This window comes from Rana temporaria, chromosome 6 (genome assembly GCF_905171775.1).
Source record: "Rana temporaria chromosome 6, aRanTem1.1, whole genome shotgun sequence".
Lineage (NCBI taxonomy): Eukaryota > Metazoa > Chordata > Amphibia > Anura > Ranidae > Rana > Rana temporaria.
The window spans coordinates 108,211,801-108,229,523 of NC_053494.1; the positions used below are offsets into that span (position 1 = coordinate 108,211,801).

General features: G+C 43.6%; 1 protein-coding gene across 5 annotated transcripts in view; it reads left to right on the plus strand.

Moving 5' to 3' along the window:
* Positions 1-30: 30 nt before the first annotated feature.
* The window catches only part of PMS1 (PMS1 homolog 1, mismatch repair system component), a 140,356-nt gene continuing 122,663 nt past the window's right edge, over positions 31-17,723 (plus strand). For 2 of the 5 annotated variants that reach the window (XM_040357155.1, XM_040357159.1), the window contains exons 1-4: positions 31-133; positions 5,173-5,321; positions 6,294-6,476; positions 12,399-12,501. In XM_040357155.1, coding sequence (XP_040213089.1) covers positions 5,190-5,321; positions 6,294-6,476; positions 12,399-12,501 — 418 coding nt within the window. In that variant the 5' untranslated portion in view covers positions 31-133; positions 5,173-5,189. Of the gene's footprint in view, positions 147-3,139; positions 3,176-5,172; positions 5,322-6,293; positions 6,477-12,398; positions 12,502-17,723 lie in introns of those variants that run through there. The other 3 variants (XM_040357157.1, XM_040357156.1, XM_040357158.1) reach the window with 3 other exon arrangements.

Consider the following 17,723-nt stretch of genomic DNA (forward strand, 5'->3'; position numbering starts at 1 on the left):
TGCGACGTGTACAACAGACGACGTATGTGACGTCCACAGAACGGGGCGGTCGCACTCTAGAGACGTCATCAGCCAGCGTCCCGGAAGCGTGAATGGGTCATGTGAAGCAGAGATAGTTCTACTTGTTGTGAAAGTGAGTGGTGCAGGTATAATAGAAGTCATCTCCCCTCAGGCTCTGTACAGACTTGTTGCCATGTCAGACCTTGGTTTTGGGTGGTGAATGAATACTAGATTTATTTACAAGTTCTATAACATTGATATGGAATGGATGGCATGCACTGTGCAGTATTCACATGTAACGCAGAACAACCACAGAATAGTTTTTTTTTGCAGATAAAAAGTTCGCATGAAATCGCTAGATGTTATTATTTTATTGTATGGATTCTATATGAATTTTTTTTGTCACAGTATGAGATTCTTTTGAAAAAATACACTTTTATGAATTTTAATGCAACAAAAATATGAAATACAACACAATTTTTTGGTAAGATATTAAAGATTTTACGCCGAGGTAATAGCTATCAAACGCTTTAAAATTACGTACGCCCATACAACAGCGACAAATTACTCACATTTTACTATTCACAGGGAACCGCTTTAGATTTACACAGGAGGTCTGGTGCTAGAGTTACTGCCCATGATCTGATGTTCACAGTGTTACCCCATGTGTGGGATGATCGCTGTTTGCGTGCATACGGGACAAATGGGCACGTTCGAGCACGGGGGGGGGGGGGGGGGGGAAGGGGCACTTTAAACTTTAAAAAAACTTATTTTATTTTTACATTATTGCTTTAAATATTTTTTTTATCACTTTTATTGCTGTCACAAGGGATGTAAGCATCCCTTGTGACAGCAATAGGAAGTGACAGGTACTCTTTATCCCTCCAGATTCTTCTGCGCTTAAAAGCCAAGATCGGTGTGATTAAATGCTTTTCATTTTTAAAAATGGTGCCATTTACATCCGAGTAATCCGAAAGTGATGTGACATCTCTCCCGGGTTACTATATGATAGAGTCCAATAAAGCCGATCTGATCTTTGTTCAGCTATATCTAAGGTAGAGGCAGAGACTGTAATGAGGCGTTGCAAGATCCAGGCATTGTAAGTAACGGCGTTAAAATAAACGCCGTTACCTAACGCAGCCCCTTTTGAGGTTAACGAGTAATCTACCTGATTACTCTTCCCCTCACGATAACGCCGTTCCCATTACTTGGGCGGCGTTACCGCAAATAACTCCTACCTGTGTCAGCAGCCGTCGGCCATCCATTATTAAAAAAGCGCGCCTCCTCCTCTGACTGTTCCGTGATAGGCGGAACACTAATTTTCCCAGCAGAGCCTCTGTTTAGTGTTCAGCCTATCACGGATGTCCTCTCGTCCGAGGCTGAGAAAATTAGTGTTCCGCCTATCACGGAACAGTCAGAGGAGGAGGCGCGCTTTTTTAATAATGGATGGCTGCCGGCTCCCTCTCCCCTCCTCCTCCCTCCCTCACAGTCCGGAGCCGCCAGGAGGAGGCCGCCCGCCCGCCCGTGGAGTCACCCACAGCACAGCAGGGAGTGGCCATCCCAGCCATGGCACCAAGCCAAGGACGTAGGACGGTAAGCACTCCACCACCGAGCGGGCGATTAAATGTGAAGTGACTGTACTAGGCTGCAATTGCCCTGCTTTATCACCAGCAAACTTTTTTTTTTTTTAATTCCAAAGCTAAAGACTTAAATTACCAGTACAGTAAATGCATGCATTAGATCGTAGATGACTGAAGTTCAGTCATCTACGATCTAATGCATGCATTTACTACTGTACTGGTAATTAATGCCTTTAGCTTTGTAATGAAAAAAAAAAAACGAAGTTTGCTTTTATACCGGCTGGTGATAAAGCAGGGCAATTGCAGCCTAGTACAGTTTACAACAAGACATAAATTACTTATTTGCCATAAGATTTGTGAAGGCAAGCTCAGAGTAACTCGGTGCATCCTGTATTGGCATGAGTGGGGGGGATGAAACAACCATTCTATGCATTGCAGAGAAATCCGTGCCATGGCTCCACTGCCTGCACATTTTTTTTTCTTGATTACTGTAGCTGTAAAGTGTCCCCTCGGCCGGGGCTGTCGACAAAGTGAGGGGTCGTCTTATACAGTGAGTATATCCCAAAACCAACATTTTAGCTGGAAAATTAGGGGGTCGTCTTTTATGCCGGCAAAAAAAAAGTCAGTTACTTTGCTGAGTAACTAATTACTTTTTCAATGTAGTAACTGAGTCACTAACGCAATTACTTTTTCGGAGAAGTAATTTGTAACTGTAACTAATTACTTTTTTAAAGTAAGATGAGCAACACTGATTGTGGCACAATGCTTTACAGGTTCTGGTTAAAATAAATAAAGGCACATTTTTTTTACCTGCAAAAGGATGTGCATTTATGTTTATTTTTTTCCTTTTAAAAGGCGAACTTATCCTTTAAGCTCACCACACACATCTGGTTTACAAAAACTATGTAAAATGAGAGCCTACATCATCTATCCAATCAGGCAGGCCCTTGCATTACATGTTGGTAGCTCCAGGGCTTGGTTAAAGTGGTTGTAAACCTTGTGTAACCACTTGTACCTTCATTTAAGCCTATATTAAGGCTTATCTGTAGGTACTGGAAATATCTCCTAAACTTGTACGGTTTAGGAGATATTTCCCATATACTGAAAAAATGGATATTACCGCGCTTATCAGGGGAAAAAAGGGAGGGGGGAAGGGGGGTGAGGAGGGGTGGGGGTACAGCTGCGGCACTGAAAGGTGTATCAAACCATACGTAATTGCTAATGGGGAAGGTAGTGCTGCGCTAATAGGTGGTGGATGGACAGGTGTATGGACAAGTGAGGGAAGGAAATGGAAGATGGTATAACTGAGATTAGGAGCAGTATAACCAAAATGGCATAAACAAAAAAGTAAGACTGCCCCTCTTTTTTTACATGCTTAATTGTATTTTAAACTATGTGAGTACCCTTGTCTATTATTTATGAGAATTAAAATTTCAAAACGGTATCACACTATCGATGCTTTATTTCTTTGGGGCGAGATACTGATCAATCTGGGACGAGATTTCCAAGGAGTACCTGTCGTTTCTGGATCAGAGCCCATCTGGTTAACCATCTAATGTGGTTGGATCTATATGCTGTTACCTTACAGCAGTAAGGTAAGGGGACATCCTCATTCATCTTAAAAGGATCACTGGATACCCATCCCCCTTCCACTTCACATTGTGGACCCACACTAGCACTTTTTCTTATTTTTTGGACTTTTAAAAATACTATTTATATACTTTTTGCTGACATAGCTCAAGCCTTGTTTATGGACTGCTTATCACCAGCTTAATACCGTTACCCATCACAGTTATTTGGGCGTTGTGTTACACATAATTTTTTGCACCATCCATCACTTTATTCATAGTGTATTTTATCACATCAAGAGAAACTTGTGGAGTTACATGATTTGCACCATTATTGTTCACTGATCATTTTTACTTTTTTGTTTATGCCATTTTGGTTATACTGCTCCTAATCTCAGTTATACCATCTTCCATTTCCTTCCCTCACTTGTCCATACACCTGTCCATCCACCACCTATTAGCGCAGCACTACCTTCCCCATTAGCATTTACCATATACGCTTACGTCGATGTCATTGGCACATGCGCATGGAAGAAAAGGCACGATCGTGACATTTCTAAAGGGCTTTGTGCTTTGACTGGCGGCTCCCACTAGCATGCGCGGGAGTGACATCACGCAACTCTGGCCAATTAGAGAGCCGGAGTCCACGGCCCCAGAAAGAAGAGGGTTGAAGATGCACGCTTCCACACAGCGGAGACATCAGTGACATTGTGGGCTTCCTTTGCATGTAAGTGCAACATAATGGGCTAGTATGCGATGGAACAGGATGAGCTAAGGGAATACAAAAGGGAGAATGTTCATAAAATGGGTGGAACTCCGCTTTAAAAAAAAAAGCATTTTGCCCTCTGTCTGTGTTGCTGTAGAAGAGTTCCCTTACTTTCTGTCTGGTAACACAGTGTCACCAGAACAGGATGGGAGGGAAATCTCTCTATAACGAAGCCCTGCAAACAGTAAAAACTGATACTGGTTCTAATCTTTCCTTACTCAATCCAAAACTAGAAAAATAAAAATTGCCCATAGATACATGGTAATTGCACATTGAGAAGACTGGGAGTGGAGAGGTGGCATGGAAAGTTGAATGGCTGAACAAGGAAGACTGACTGCTTAAAGGGGAAGTGTACAGGGAACAGAGAATCCACACATCAATGACATCATATCCTTCCCTTATAGGGGTTGTAAAGGTTTGTTTTTTATTTTCTAAATAGGTTCCTTTAAAGCGGGAGTTCACCCATTTGTAAAAAAAAATTTTTTCTCCCCTTAGCTTCCTGCTCGTTCGGTCTAGGGGAATCAGCTATTTGTATTAAAATATGAGCAGTACTTACCCGTTTTCGAGCTGCATCTTCTTCCGTCGCTTCCGGGTATGGGTCTTCGGGAGCGGGCGTTCCTTCTTGATTGACAGTCTTCCGAGAGGCTTCCGACGGTCGCATCCATCGCGTCACTCGTAGCCGAAAGAAGCCGAACGTCGGTGCGGCTCTATACTGCGCCTGCGCACCGACGTTCGGCTTCTTTCGGAAAATCGTGACGCGATGGATGCGACCGTCGGAAGCTTCTCGGAAGCCTGTCAATCAAGAAGGAACGCCCATTCCCGAAGCCCATACCCGGAAGCGACGGAGAGGATGCATCTCGTAAACGGGTAAGTACTGCACATATTTTAAAATAAATAGCCGATTCCCCTAGTAAAAACGAGCAGGAATCTATTGAAGAAAAAGGTAAGTGAACCAACAATGCACTAGCTTAAAGGAACCCATTTAGAAAATAAACAACAAACCTTTACAACCCCTTTATGCTTTATTGGACGGACACCACATTGTGCCAGCTGGAAACCACTCATATTGATACATTTTACCCTCGCAGGCGTAATCGTAGATTTCTTGTACTTGTGCAAAGCCTTCCAGAGAAAATGTGGTGCTGTGTGTGGGCTGTTATAGAGGTCTTTTGGCTCTTTTGTAGACATATTGGTTTCCTATGTTTTCAGTCAGGCATTTGTTATATATTTGACTTTGCTGTGTTTTTTATTTGCTTAGCAGTCTTTTAGCTTGAGATGCACCACTTGCCGTCAGAAACCATCCGATTACTATCCAGCTCCCAGGTGATTACTTCTGTAGTCAGTGTGGTTAAGGAGCTTGTGGAGAATGCCTTGGATGCTAATGCTAACAGCATTGAAATAAAACTAGTAAGTATTGTACACTTGGCAACATTTTATAATTTTTTTGATACATGCCGAATTACATAAAGAATTTAATAAAAAATGTAATAATTGTTCAGATGCGATTCCGATACGATTGAGGGATGCAATTTTGAATACCCTTTAGTTCAATGTGAATTTAGACTGCTGTGATTTTTCAATCTGCCTTAAGGACCATACACACGATCTGATTTTCCGACGGGAAAAGTGTGATGGCAGGATGTTGTCGGATAATCCGACCATTTGTATGCTCCATTGGACAATTGTTGTCAGAATTTCCGACAACAAATGTGGGATAGCATGCTTTAAAATGTTCTTGTCGGATTTTCCGATCGTGTGTACACAAGTCCGTCGGAAAAAAAATCCAAAGTACAAACACGCATGCTCAGAAGCAATGCTCGCCATAAGACAACATTAGCAGAAGTTGCCCAAAGTGTGGCGCTAAAGAGCTGAAAAACCACGTTGTTTCGTGTTTGTTGGAGGACAATTCTTTGCCTTTTGTTGTATATAATATATATATATATCTCTATCTATCGGCTCCACCCTGAAAGATCTTGGAGAGGGGGGATGAAGGAGCACAGGGGGGACCAGAGGAGAACACCGGAGGAGCATGCGAAGGACACAGGGGACAGTCAGAAATGATTGGTGCAGCGGTGGGGGGAGTTGCAATCACCGATCTCCCTGCTTTCAGCTGATTTATTGAAATCCGCGGGAGGGAGAGGAGGAGGAGAAGCGTCTGTCAGCTGCTTTATTGAAAGCCACGCAGAGAGATCGTGATTGTAACTTGCCGCACCGATTGTTCCTGACTATCCAAGTATCAGGTCAAGCTTCGGAGCATTTGCATGAGTACAAGTACTCGTGCAAATGCTCGGTATCGGCACCAATAGTAGTATTGGTATCTGTGCAGCACTACTTCATATTATATGAAACATATTATTCAGTACAGCTTATGTTTTTTAGGAGAACTTTGGATTTGACAAGATCGAGGTTCAGGACAATGGGGATGGAATTAAAGCAGCAGATGCTCCTGTTATGGGCATCAAACACTACACCTCCAAAATTACTAATCACGACGACTTGGAAGCTTTGGAGACCTATGGATTTCGTGGGGAAGCTTTGGGTTCGATCTGCTCTGTAGCAGAGGTAAGCCAAATTGTTTTTACTGGAGAGAATTCATGCTGATATGTAAAGACAATGAGGCAGATTTACTAAAAAAATATTTGCAATCTTCACATTAAATTGTTTAAATATTAACCTCAATAAGACAATCGTGTGAAAAGTAACTTCTGTTTACTTATTTCATCTGCATATGATTGGCTGAAGTGAAGCAAATATCCACACATCTTATTGTGTAGAGATTTAGTAGATTAACCCACATCTGTCATCCAGATGTTTTCAGTTCAGGCAAGTGTGATTTAACTAATAAAATGTCAATTGTGTCCTCAAAAGCGTTTGTTGCCCTAAAAAAAAAAAAAAAAAAAAAAAAAAGGATCCTGTTACTTTAAAGCATATTATACAGCACAGTGCTTGTGCTGTGTAATTTGATCCTTTTTTATCACCTAGAATACCTGGCTGATTCTGCCTTGTTCTGCCCTCCCCTGTGAACGGACCATGGTTTATCATGGCTTCTGAGCCCTGACACTGTGGTCAGTTTACACGCCTCCATCATCCGCAGCTCTCCTGTGTCCTACTCTGTCGTCTCCCCCCTCCTTCCCTCCCTTCCTGTCTGCTAGTGACAGTGCCCGCCCCTCCCCTCCTGCTGCTGAAATTACTTTTACATTTCAATACAATCCTCTTTATTTCATAATGATAGGTGCCCCAGTTTTTGTGCTTTATAAAAACAATGGCGTCTATACCTTTTTTCAGAGCGGTGCTCACATGACCGGCCACCTCTCTCCATCCCTCTTTTCCTCCAGGCTGGTGGCAGCGGGGGATTCTCAGCTCCTCCCACTGTAACTGTCAGGGAAGAGGTGGCTGCTCACATGAGCACCGCGCGGCACTCTGAAATAAGATATAGATGGCATTTTTTTTTTAAAAGCGCACACACAGGGGCACCTATCATTAGGAATCACAGAGGATGGTATGAAAAGGATACAGTGGCCCAACAACCACTAAGTCTGAATGTCCACTCAGTTGTCATTTTGAGTTATTTGATATTACTGCAACCAAACTCCAGGCTGCTCCTCAAGTTTAGTTGCTTGCTGCCTCTCTGCTTGGTGTATCACCTCTCAGATTACAATTTTCAGTGTTGTTTAAATTTAGTCATTTTCTGTGAGGAACTTTTAGTACTGAATACTGATACTTTGATATATCAATGATATCTTCAGCCCATGAACCCAGTGTGTGTGTGTGTATGTATGTATATATATATATATATATATATATATATATATATATATATATATATATATATATATAATATACACAGTTGTGCTCATAAGTTTATATACCCAGGCAGAATTTATGATTTCTTGGCAGTATTTCAGAAAATATGAATGATGACACAAAAAACGTTTCTTTCACTCATGGTTAGAGTATTTGGTTGAAGACATTTATTATCAATCAGCTTTGTTTACTCTTTTTATATCATAATGACAACAGAAACTACCCAAATGATCCTGATCAAATGTTTACATACCCCAGTTCTTAATACCGTGTATTGCCCCCTTTAACATCAATGACAGCTTGAAGTCTTTTGTGGTATTTGTGGATGAGGCTTTTTATCTTCTCGGATGGTAAAGCTGCCCATTCCTCTTGGCAAAAAGCCTCCAGTTCCTGTAAATTCTTGGGCTGTCTTGCATGAACTGCTTGTTTTGAGATCTCCCCAGAGTGGCTCAATGATATTGAGGTCTGGAGACTGAGATGGCCACTCCAGAACCTTCACTTTATTCTGCTGTAGCCAGTGACAGATCGACTTGGCCTTGTGTTTTGGATTATTGTCATGTTGGAATGTCCAAGTACGTCCCATGCGCAGCTTCCTGGCTGATAAATGCAAATGTTCCTCCAGTATTTTTTGATAACATACTGCATTCATCTTGCCAACAATTTTGACCAAATTTCCTGTGCCTTTGTAGCTCACACATCCCCAAAACATCAGCGAGCCACCTCCGTACCTTTCATCGTAGGCCTTGTTGACTCCTCTCCAAATGTAGCGTTTATGGTTGTGGCCAAAAAGCAAAAGTTTGATCTCATCACTCCAAATGACTTTGTGCCAGAAGGTTTGAGGCTTATCTCTGTGCTGTTTGGTGTATTGTAAGCGGGATACTTTGTGGCATTTGCATAGCAATGGTTTTCTTCTGGCGAATCGACCATGCAGCCCATGTTTCTTCAAGTGCCTCCTTATTGTACATCTTGAAACAGCCACACCACATGTTTTCAGAGAGTCCTGTATTTCACCTGAAGTTATTTGTGGTTTTTTTTTTGCACCCCAAACAATTTTCTTGACAGTTGTGGCTGAAATCTGAGTTGGTCTACCTGACCGTGGTTTGGTTTCAACAGAACCCCTCGTTTTCCACTTCTTGATTAGAGTTTGTACACTGCTGATTGGCATTCTCAATTCCTTGGATATCTTTTTATATTCCTTTTCCACAGATCCTTTTTACAATTCTTTTGCTTTCCCCATGACTCGGAATCCAGAAACGTCAGTGCAGCACTAGATGAAAGATGCAAGGGTCTGTCAGGAGTCCAAAAACTCATTGACCTTTTGTACACACACACACACTAATTACAAGCAAATGGATCACAGGTGAGGATGGTTAACTTTAACTGCTTGCCGACGTCATTCTACGGCGGCAGGTTGGCTCTCCTGCGCGAGAGCCCGTCATACTACGTCAGCTCTCTCGCCCCTGACTCCCGTGCGCTTGCCTGGCTGGCGCGATTGCCGCCGGCCACACGCGATCGCTCGTTACAGAGCGGGGACCATATAAAAATGCCATAAAAATACCCCCTATTTTGTAAACGCTATAACTTTTGCGCAAACCAATCAATAAACACTTATTGCGATTTTTTTTTTTTTTTAACGAAAAATATGTAGAAGAATACGTATCGGCCTAAACTGAGGAAAAAAATATTTTTTTTATATATTTTTGGGGGATATTTATTACAGCAAAAAGTAAAAAAATATAATTTTTTTTCAAAATTGTCGCTCTATTTTTGTTTATAGCGCAAAAACAAAAACCGCAGAGGTGATCAAATACCACCAAAAGAAAGCTCTATTTGTGGGAAAAAAAGGACGCCAATTTTGTTTGGGAGCCACGTCGCACGACAGCGCAATTGTCAGTTAAAGCGACGCAGTGCCGAAATCGCAAAAAGTACTCTGGTCTTTGACCAGCAATATGGTCCGGGGGTTAAGTGGTTAATAGCCATTCAAACCCCTTTGTTTCAACTTGTGTGCATGTTATCATGCCAAAATCACCAGGGTATGTAAACTTTTGACCAGGGTCATTTGGGTAGTTTCTGTTGCCATTATGATTTAAAAAGAGTAAACACAGTTGATTTGATAATACATGGCTTCAGCCAAACACTAACCATGAGTGAAAGAAATGTTTTTGTGTTATTCATATTCTCTGAAAAATGGCCAAGAAATCATAAATTCTGCCAGGGTATGTAAACTTGTGAGCACAACTGTGTATGTATGTATGTATATATTGGGGATCTGACGAAACATATTGGCTGAAAATTGTGTTTTCGGCACAACACTGATAATGGTGCCGCCCATTACGATGGGTGTTGTTCTGGAGCACTCCAGTCCTCTCCTCTCTCCTCTTCCCCTCCTTGCCACGATCTCTGTGTGTCACAGAGCTTAACTGCACAGTCCGCGACCCGGGTAGTTCAAATACAGCTCCGTGACACACTGAGATCGCCGCTGATCCGGCACAGGCAGGCTGCATGACGGGCACTGGTAGATTGCTGGGCACTGTTGAGGCATTGGCACTGGTGTGGCTCAGGCAGGCTGCAAATGATGGGCACTGGTAGGCTGCTGCACACTGGCAGGCTGCATATGATGGGCACTGGTGAGGCACAGGCAGGCTGCATATGATGGGCACTGGTGAGGCTGCATTGATCTCCTGTACCATGTCTGCAGTCTCTGACCATCTCCTGTACCGTTTCCCCAGTCTCTGACCATCTCCTGTATTATGTCTGCAGTCTCTGACCATCTCCTGCATCATATCTGCTAGAGGTGCACCGCATGGAAATTTTTGCTAATACTATTAGCAATGTGTTATATAAAAATGTATACATTTTATTTAAAATATATAAAAATATTTTTTAAAAACAGTCATTTTCGGTATTGGTTTCGGTTTTCGGCCTAGTGTATTCTTCCTTTTTCGGTTTCGTTTTTGGCACCAAAATTTCCATTCGGTGCACCCCTAGTGTATGTATGTGTGTGTATATATATATGTGTGTGTGTGTGTGTGTGTGTGTGTGTGTATATAATCTATGGCCAACCTTAGAGCAAAAGGTTCTGATCAAAAAAATCTTGATAGGGATAATACATTAACATGCTAAATATTTCCTAGAATCCCTGAAATTGAAGACCTAGTATTTATTGTAGAGGGCAGGAGTAAGGCCCCTTTCACATTGGGGCGTTTTTCATGCGGTACAGCGCTAAAAATAGCGCTGCTATACCGCATGAAAAATCATGCCCTGTAGTGTTCAATGGGAAAGCCCGAAGGCTTTCACATTGAAGCGGTACGCTAGCAGGAGCGCACCAAAAGTCCTGCTAGCCGCATCTTTACCGCGGTATAGGAGCGGTGTGTTCACCGCTCCTATACCGCGCCTTCCCATTGAAATCGGGCGGTATTAACCCTTTTTCGGCCGCTAGCGGGGGTTAAAGCCTCACCGCTAGCGCCCGAATATCGCGGTAAATACGGTATACGGTATAGCCGCGCTACAAATAGCGCGGCTATACCGTCACCGCGGCTGCACGCCTCAATGTGAAAGCAGCCTAAGTAACACAGATTGCGGTGGTCTGTAATACAGTGTGCAGGAGTAAATAACACTAGTTGTCACCCCCACATTCAGGAAACTTACCATTTGTTACTCCCACATTCAGGCCACGCCCTCCAGTCATCAACCTCACATTTAGAACGCTTGCCAGTTATCATCACCACATTCAGGCTACATTCCTTGATGAATGCTTAGGAAATTTAGACAAGTTAGACTTTTTAGTGGGCATCATAAAGAGTGAATTTATAAAAAAAAACAAAAAAAAACTTTGTGTATAAAAGCTAAAGGTAAACATTCACCTCTTCTCTGTCCTTCTCTCTTTTAGAGTCGGTTCACATAGCAGCGACACGACTTCGGGGGCGACTCTGCAAGAGGCGATTTGCAAAACGACTTCTGTATAGAAGTCAATGCAGGTTGCCCCAAGCCTCCCCCGAAGTCGTACAGGAACCTTTTTCTAAGTCGGAGCGACTTGCGTCGCTCCTATTAGAACGGTTCCCATTGCATTGAATGGGACGCGACCCGCCTGACGTGTCGCCCCAGTGTGAACCGGGTCTTATACTGGTATGTTTTTAGGTCTTGTATACAGATACATTTAAAAACAAAATGTACAATTATAAGCCCAACTTCATTTACGGTTTTCTTCAAAAATAATTAGGCCTGCAATGTCCGCTTTCATACTTCTGCCCATAAAGGTTTACACAGTTAGCTCAACTCCAGAGAAAAAAAAATAAAAATGTTCTGACTTGTGCTGTGTGCAAACAAGTTATCTGCATTGATGCTAATCCCAGGTCCAGACCCGCTGTGTAAGGTAAAAAAAAAAACTAGTTTCATTCATACTGGAAAGTAAAGGAGGCACTTTATTTCTTGTGCTGCAGGTATGAGTGTCTCTGACTCATTTTTCCTTTTCCCTTGTTTAGTCACAAAACTCACTATATTCTTTACAAAGAATACAAAGCATTCTGTGAATTGATAAGGGAAGATCCTGTCGTTTACTACCCTTGTCCATTCACAGAATACCTTGTATGCTTTCAGCTGCAGTGTAACATTTTCACAGCATCATGGTTTGGTTCTGATAGAACTCCTTTGTTCTGACATGTTTGCTCCCTCTTACCCTAGGTGCATATGACAACCAAGACTGCTGCCGATGAGATCAGCACCCAGTATGTTTTGGATAACAGTGGACATGTTGTATCTCAGAAGCCATCACACCTTGGACAGGGTAAGGGAAATCCACATCTTCAGAGACCATTTCTGTTTTTTAATAATGAAAGTATGATGGTCAGGTTAGATTTAGTATCTATCTGCGCAAGTTTGTTGGCTTGTGTGTCTTGATGGTTGATGCAGATTTAGTGTTCTGTGGAAGGCTAGGGACAGGGGGGTGGCATGGAAAGCGGCATTGGTGGACCAGGAACAAGTATGTTACTTTTCTCGCTGTGCAGTGTGGTAGTATTATGTAATTCACAAGATTCACTAAACACAATTGCCATATCTTAGTCCAGGGAGACTAGCAAGAAATACATATTTGTTCCAACTGTGCAATTTAGTATTGCTTGCAGTTCAGTCTTTAGCTGGCCGCATACATTACATTCTGGATACATACTAGACTGCACTTAATTTTATTATATTATTTAGGTAGGTCCTCACATTATATACTGTAAGGCCCCGTACACACGGTCGGACAAAACCGATGAGAATGGACCGAGGTTCAGTTTCATCGGTTCAAACCGACCGTGTGTATAGCCCATCGGTCTGTTTTTTTTCTTTCGGTCCAAAATTTTAAAACATGCTTCAAAACCGAACCGATGGACCGCTGCCCGATCGGACCAAACCGATGGTTAGTACAGAAAAGCATCGGTTCAAAACCCGCGCATGCTCAGGATCAAGTCGACGCATGCTTGGAAGCATTGAACTTCGTTTTTTTCAGCACGTTGTGTGTTTTACGTCATCGCGTTCTGACCCGATCGGTTTTTGAACTAATGGTGTGTACACACATCAGACCATCAGGCCACTTCAGCGGTGAACCGATGAAAACGGTCCGTCGGACCATTCTCATCGGTTTTGTCCTACCGTGTGTACAAGGCCTAATTGATAGTAAATTTAACATCTTCCCATCAAAGTATGTAAAGTACTGTGCAAAAGTTTTAAACAGGTGTGAAAAAAGGTGTCAATTATAAATGCTGTCTGAAATGGAAGTGTTAATAGTTTGTTTTTATCAGTTAACAAAATTAGTTAAAAAGAAAATGAAATGAACAGAAGAGAAATCCAAATAAATTCCGTAGTTGGTGTGACCATCCTTTGTCTTCCAAACAGCATCAATTCTTCTAGGTATACTTGCCCACAGTTGTTGAAGGAACTTGGAAGGTAGGTTGTTCAAAACATCTAGGAGAACTATCCACAGATCTTATGTGGATGTAGGCTGCCTCAGATCCTTCTGTCTCTTCATGTAATACGAGACAGACTTAATGATATTGAGATCAGGGCTCTGAGGAGGCCAAAACATCACTTCCAGCACTTCCAGAACACGGAAGATAGTTCTTAAAGCGGTTCTCCACCCTAAAGTGGAGTCCCGCTGATCGGAACCCTCCCCCCCTCCGGTGTCACATTTGACACCTTTCAGGGGGGAGGGGGGTGCAGATACCTGTCTAAAGACAGGTATTTGCACCCACTTCCGGCCCAGCATTCACGGGCAAAAGACGGGCATTCCGTCACATCCCGTCACCCCCCCGTTGTGTGCTGGGAACACTCGGCTCCCAGCACACAGCGGGAGCCAATCGGCGGGCGCGACTCGCGCATGCGCCGTAGGGAACCGGGCAGTGAAGCCGCAGCGCTTCACTTCCTGGTTCCCTCAGCGTGGATGGCGGGGGGAGCAGCAGAGAGACGAGCGATCGTTCGTCCTCTGCTGTGATCGGCGCTGGACTCCAGGACAGGTAAGTGTCCTAATATTAAAAGTCAGCAGCTGCAGTATTTGTAGCTGCTGGCTTTTAATATTTTTTTCCCATGGCACATCCGCTTTAATGACATTGACTGCATAATTGAGGTCATTGTCCTGCTGAAGAATACATTTAGGGCCAATTGCATGCCTCCCTGATGGTATGACATGATGGATTAGTATCTGCTTGTATTTCTCAGCATTGAGGACACGATTGATCCTGACCAAATCTCCAACTCCATTTGCAGTAATGCAGCCCTGAACTTGCAAGGAACCTCCACCACACTTTACTGTTGCCTACAGATACTCATTATTGTACCGCTCTCCACCCCTTTGTAAACCAACTACCTCCTGCTACAGCCAAATATTTCAAATTTTGACTCCTCAATCCATAGCACCTGCTGCCATTTTTTTACCCCAGTTCCTATGTTTTTGTGCACAGTTGAGTGGCTTGGCCTTGTTTCCATGTCCGAGGTATGGCTTTTTGACTGCAATTCCTGTACCTGGGTCCCACTGGTGTCCGCCTGTCCTGTGCTGATGGCACTGCTGGACATCTTCCAATGTGGAAGGAAAGTAAGCATGATGTGTCTTTCATCTGCTGCACTAAGTTTCCTTTGCCGACCACTGTGTACCATCTTTAACATTGGCCATTTCTTTGTGCTTCTTCAAAAGAGCTTGAACAACACTTCTAGCAACCCCAGTCTACTTGGAAATCTTTGTTTGGGAGGCGCATGCGCGGAGGCGTCCAAGATGGCCGCGTAAGCTAGGAGCTCCGCTCTGCCTCAGCCCCACGCCAGCCCTAGCACCGGTTTCACGGCGGTGCCAAGACCCCGGAAGGTCGGATTAGATTGGGGAACGCTCGGTCGAGCCCCCCATGTATAGCGGAGCGGTCCGGAGGGGCCTGGAGGCGAGTTACACGGCGCTAGAGATACAGGCCGATTCCAAGATGGCGGCCGCGCCTCAGCAACAACTACCTCACGCAGGGGGAAACGCTGACCTGAGGCAAGTGATCGCTCCAGCCACTTTAAATTTCCCTCCTTTGCTGGCCCAATGCTCTCCAGGTTCCCTAGCTCCCTCAGCAGCTACCTTGGGCCCCCAGTCAGACTCCACACTGCTACATTACAAGGGCCAGGCACAAGGTGTAATACAGGCCTCACCAGCCTCCATGGCTGCTGGTCACTCAGAATCAGAAATACCTCAGAATGCAGGGGAGCTCTTTGTGAAGTTCTCTGAACTACTTGAACGTGGGTTAGCCCAAACAGCAGTTAACATTACTAAGGAAATACATGCTGACTTCCAGAATCTGGGCTCCAGGATGGAGATCATAGAAAATAAATTGGACATCACTATATCCAGAACCAACCAGAACACTGACCAAATACAATCACTTCAGGAAAAACTAGACGTGGCCCTCACTAGAATCGACGACCTCGAAAATCGTTCCAGAAGGGACAATTTTAGGGTGAGGGGTCTCCCTGAATCTGTTACAGACATCCCCAAAGCTATCCAGGACCTCATCAAAAGCATGATCCCCGCTATTGCACCCCACAAGCTGGAGCTGGACAGGGCCCATAGGTCTCTGGGCCCCCTGAGAAAGGATGGATCTCCCAGAGATATTATAGTAAAACCCCATTACTTCTCAGTAAAGGAGGAGGTCATGAGGGCATCCCGTCAGCAACCCTGCATATCCTTTCTGGGTCAGGATATTCAAATCTTTGCTGACATTTCTGCAGCTACTATACAAAAACGCAGATCGCTGAAACCTTTATTGCTGATTTTGTCCCAAAAGGACATCAAATATTGGTGGGGATTTCCGTTTGCCTTAAAATTTGCCTTCAAGGGTAAAACTCACGCCTTTACCACGCTATCTGAAGGAGAAAAAATTTTGCTAGCCTTAAAACTGATCTCACTGGACTCAGCAATGGACACGTCAAACCTTCCACCAGGTCCTTCCAAACGATCCACCCCGGCAAGTCCTTTATCCCCCACTTGGCACACAAGCAAAAGCAGACGCACCAAAGACACCACAAAGACTTGAACTAATCATCATAGCGGTCTCGCCCGCTGTTCTGGAAATTTTCCTCCGCTTGGTGCTTTTAACGGAGGATATTATACCTGTTAGGTATAGTGTATCTGGGTTCTCTATCCGTGGCTGGGGACCCATGAAATACCCGGAAAGGGAAAGAAGGGAAAGGGGAAAGATTTTCTTTTTTTCCTGTTTTGGAGACTGTTTTGTTTTCTAGTTACATGTTCTTTGCACTGACCGTGATCCGTACATTCTACTGTTGAGCCGTGATAGTATATATTTAGAGTGTTATATGATAAGCTACTGTCTTCTTGTTGACTCTAAAGGGTTGATAGGGGCTGAGGCAGTTGCCTTGCGCCTCAGATCATACCTGGACGGGGACTATGTCGCTGTCGGGGTTTGGTCCTGTAGCCCGAGTTAAGGGCTACGTTACTGTTTTGTCTGACGAAGGTGGATGGGATCTATCTCCCCTCCATGTTCGTTGTGAAGACATATTTCATATTTTACAATGTATTATTTCTACTTTTGTTTGTTCTTTTATTTTTCTTCTTACTAACCTTTTTTCCTTGATTGCCAGTTCGTGCATGTGTCATCTTACATATAGTGTTCCAGGCCTCGGCTCCGGTCTTGTCTCGCTCTGCTGTCTCCCATGCCTCCATGTCGATGGGGTAAGTTCCAAATTGCACCCACTTTTTTTCCCCAATGACCGCACCACATAACTTGACTTTGCCGAACCTGGTTAGAGTTGCCTCACACAATGTTCAGGGCTTGAATTCGCCCGTCAAGAGAAGGAAGGTGTTTCAGTCCTACCATTCCCGGAGGATGTCAGTTATCTTATTACAAGAGACACATTTTCCGACCACTTACACACCCTCCTTTCTCCATGCGCAATATCCACAATTTTTTCTGGCTAATGCCGAGGATAAAACGAGAGGGGTGGCTATCCTCTTTGCGAAATTTTGCAAATTTAACCCGCTCCTGATTCACAGAGATCCTAATGGTAGATTCTTGTTGGTTAAGGGGGAATTGGATGGACTTCTAGTGTCATTTATTTCATACTATGCTCCCAACAGAGGACAGACCGAATTTTTTAAAACTATGTTTGATACCTTAGTTCCTCTCTTGGAGGGAATGATAGTGTGTGGAGGAGACTCCAACATTGCATTCGACCTAAGCTTGGACAAATCCAGACCTATAGCTACAGCATTGACACGCCCAACTAGAGCTAGCTCACACATAGCAAAACTGATATATCAGCATAACCTGGTAGACATTTGGAGGGAACTCAATCCAAACAAAAAGGACTACTCCCACTATTCTCACCCGCATCGTTCGTACTCTAGGATTGACCATATATTCATATCTGCTAGACATATTCCAATGGTCACGAAAGCTAACATAACGGACACAGCCCTATCGGACCACTCCATGGTGATTTGCTCGCTACAAACTCAAAACTCAGATTCTCACAAATCACACTGGAAAT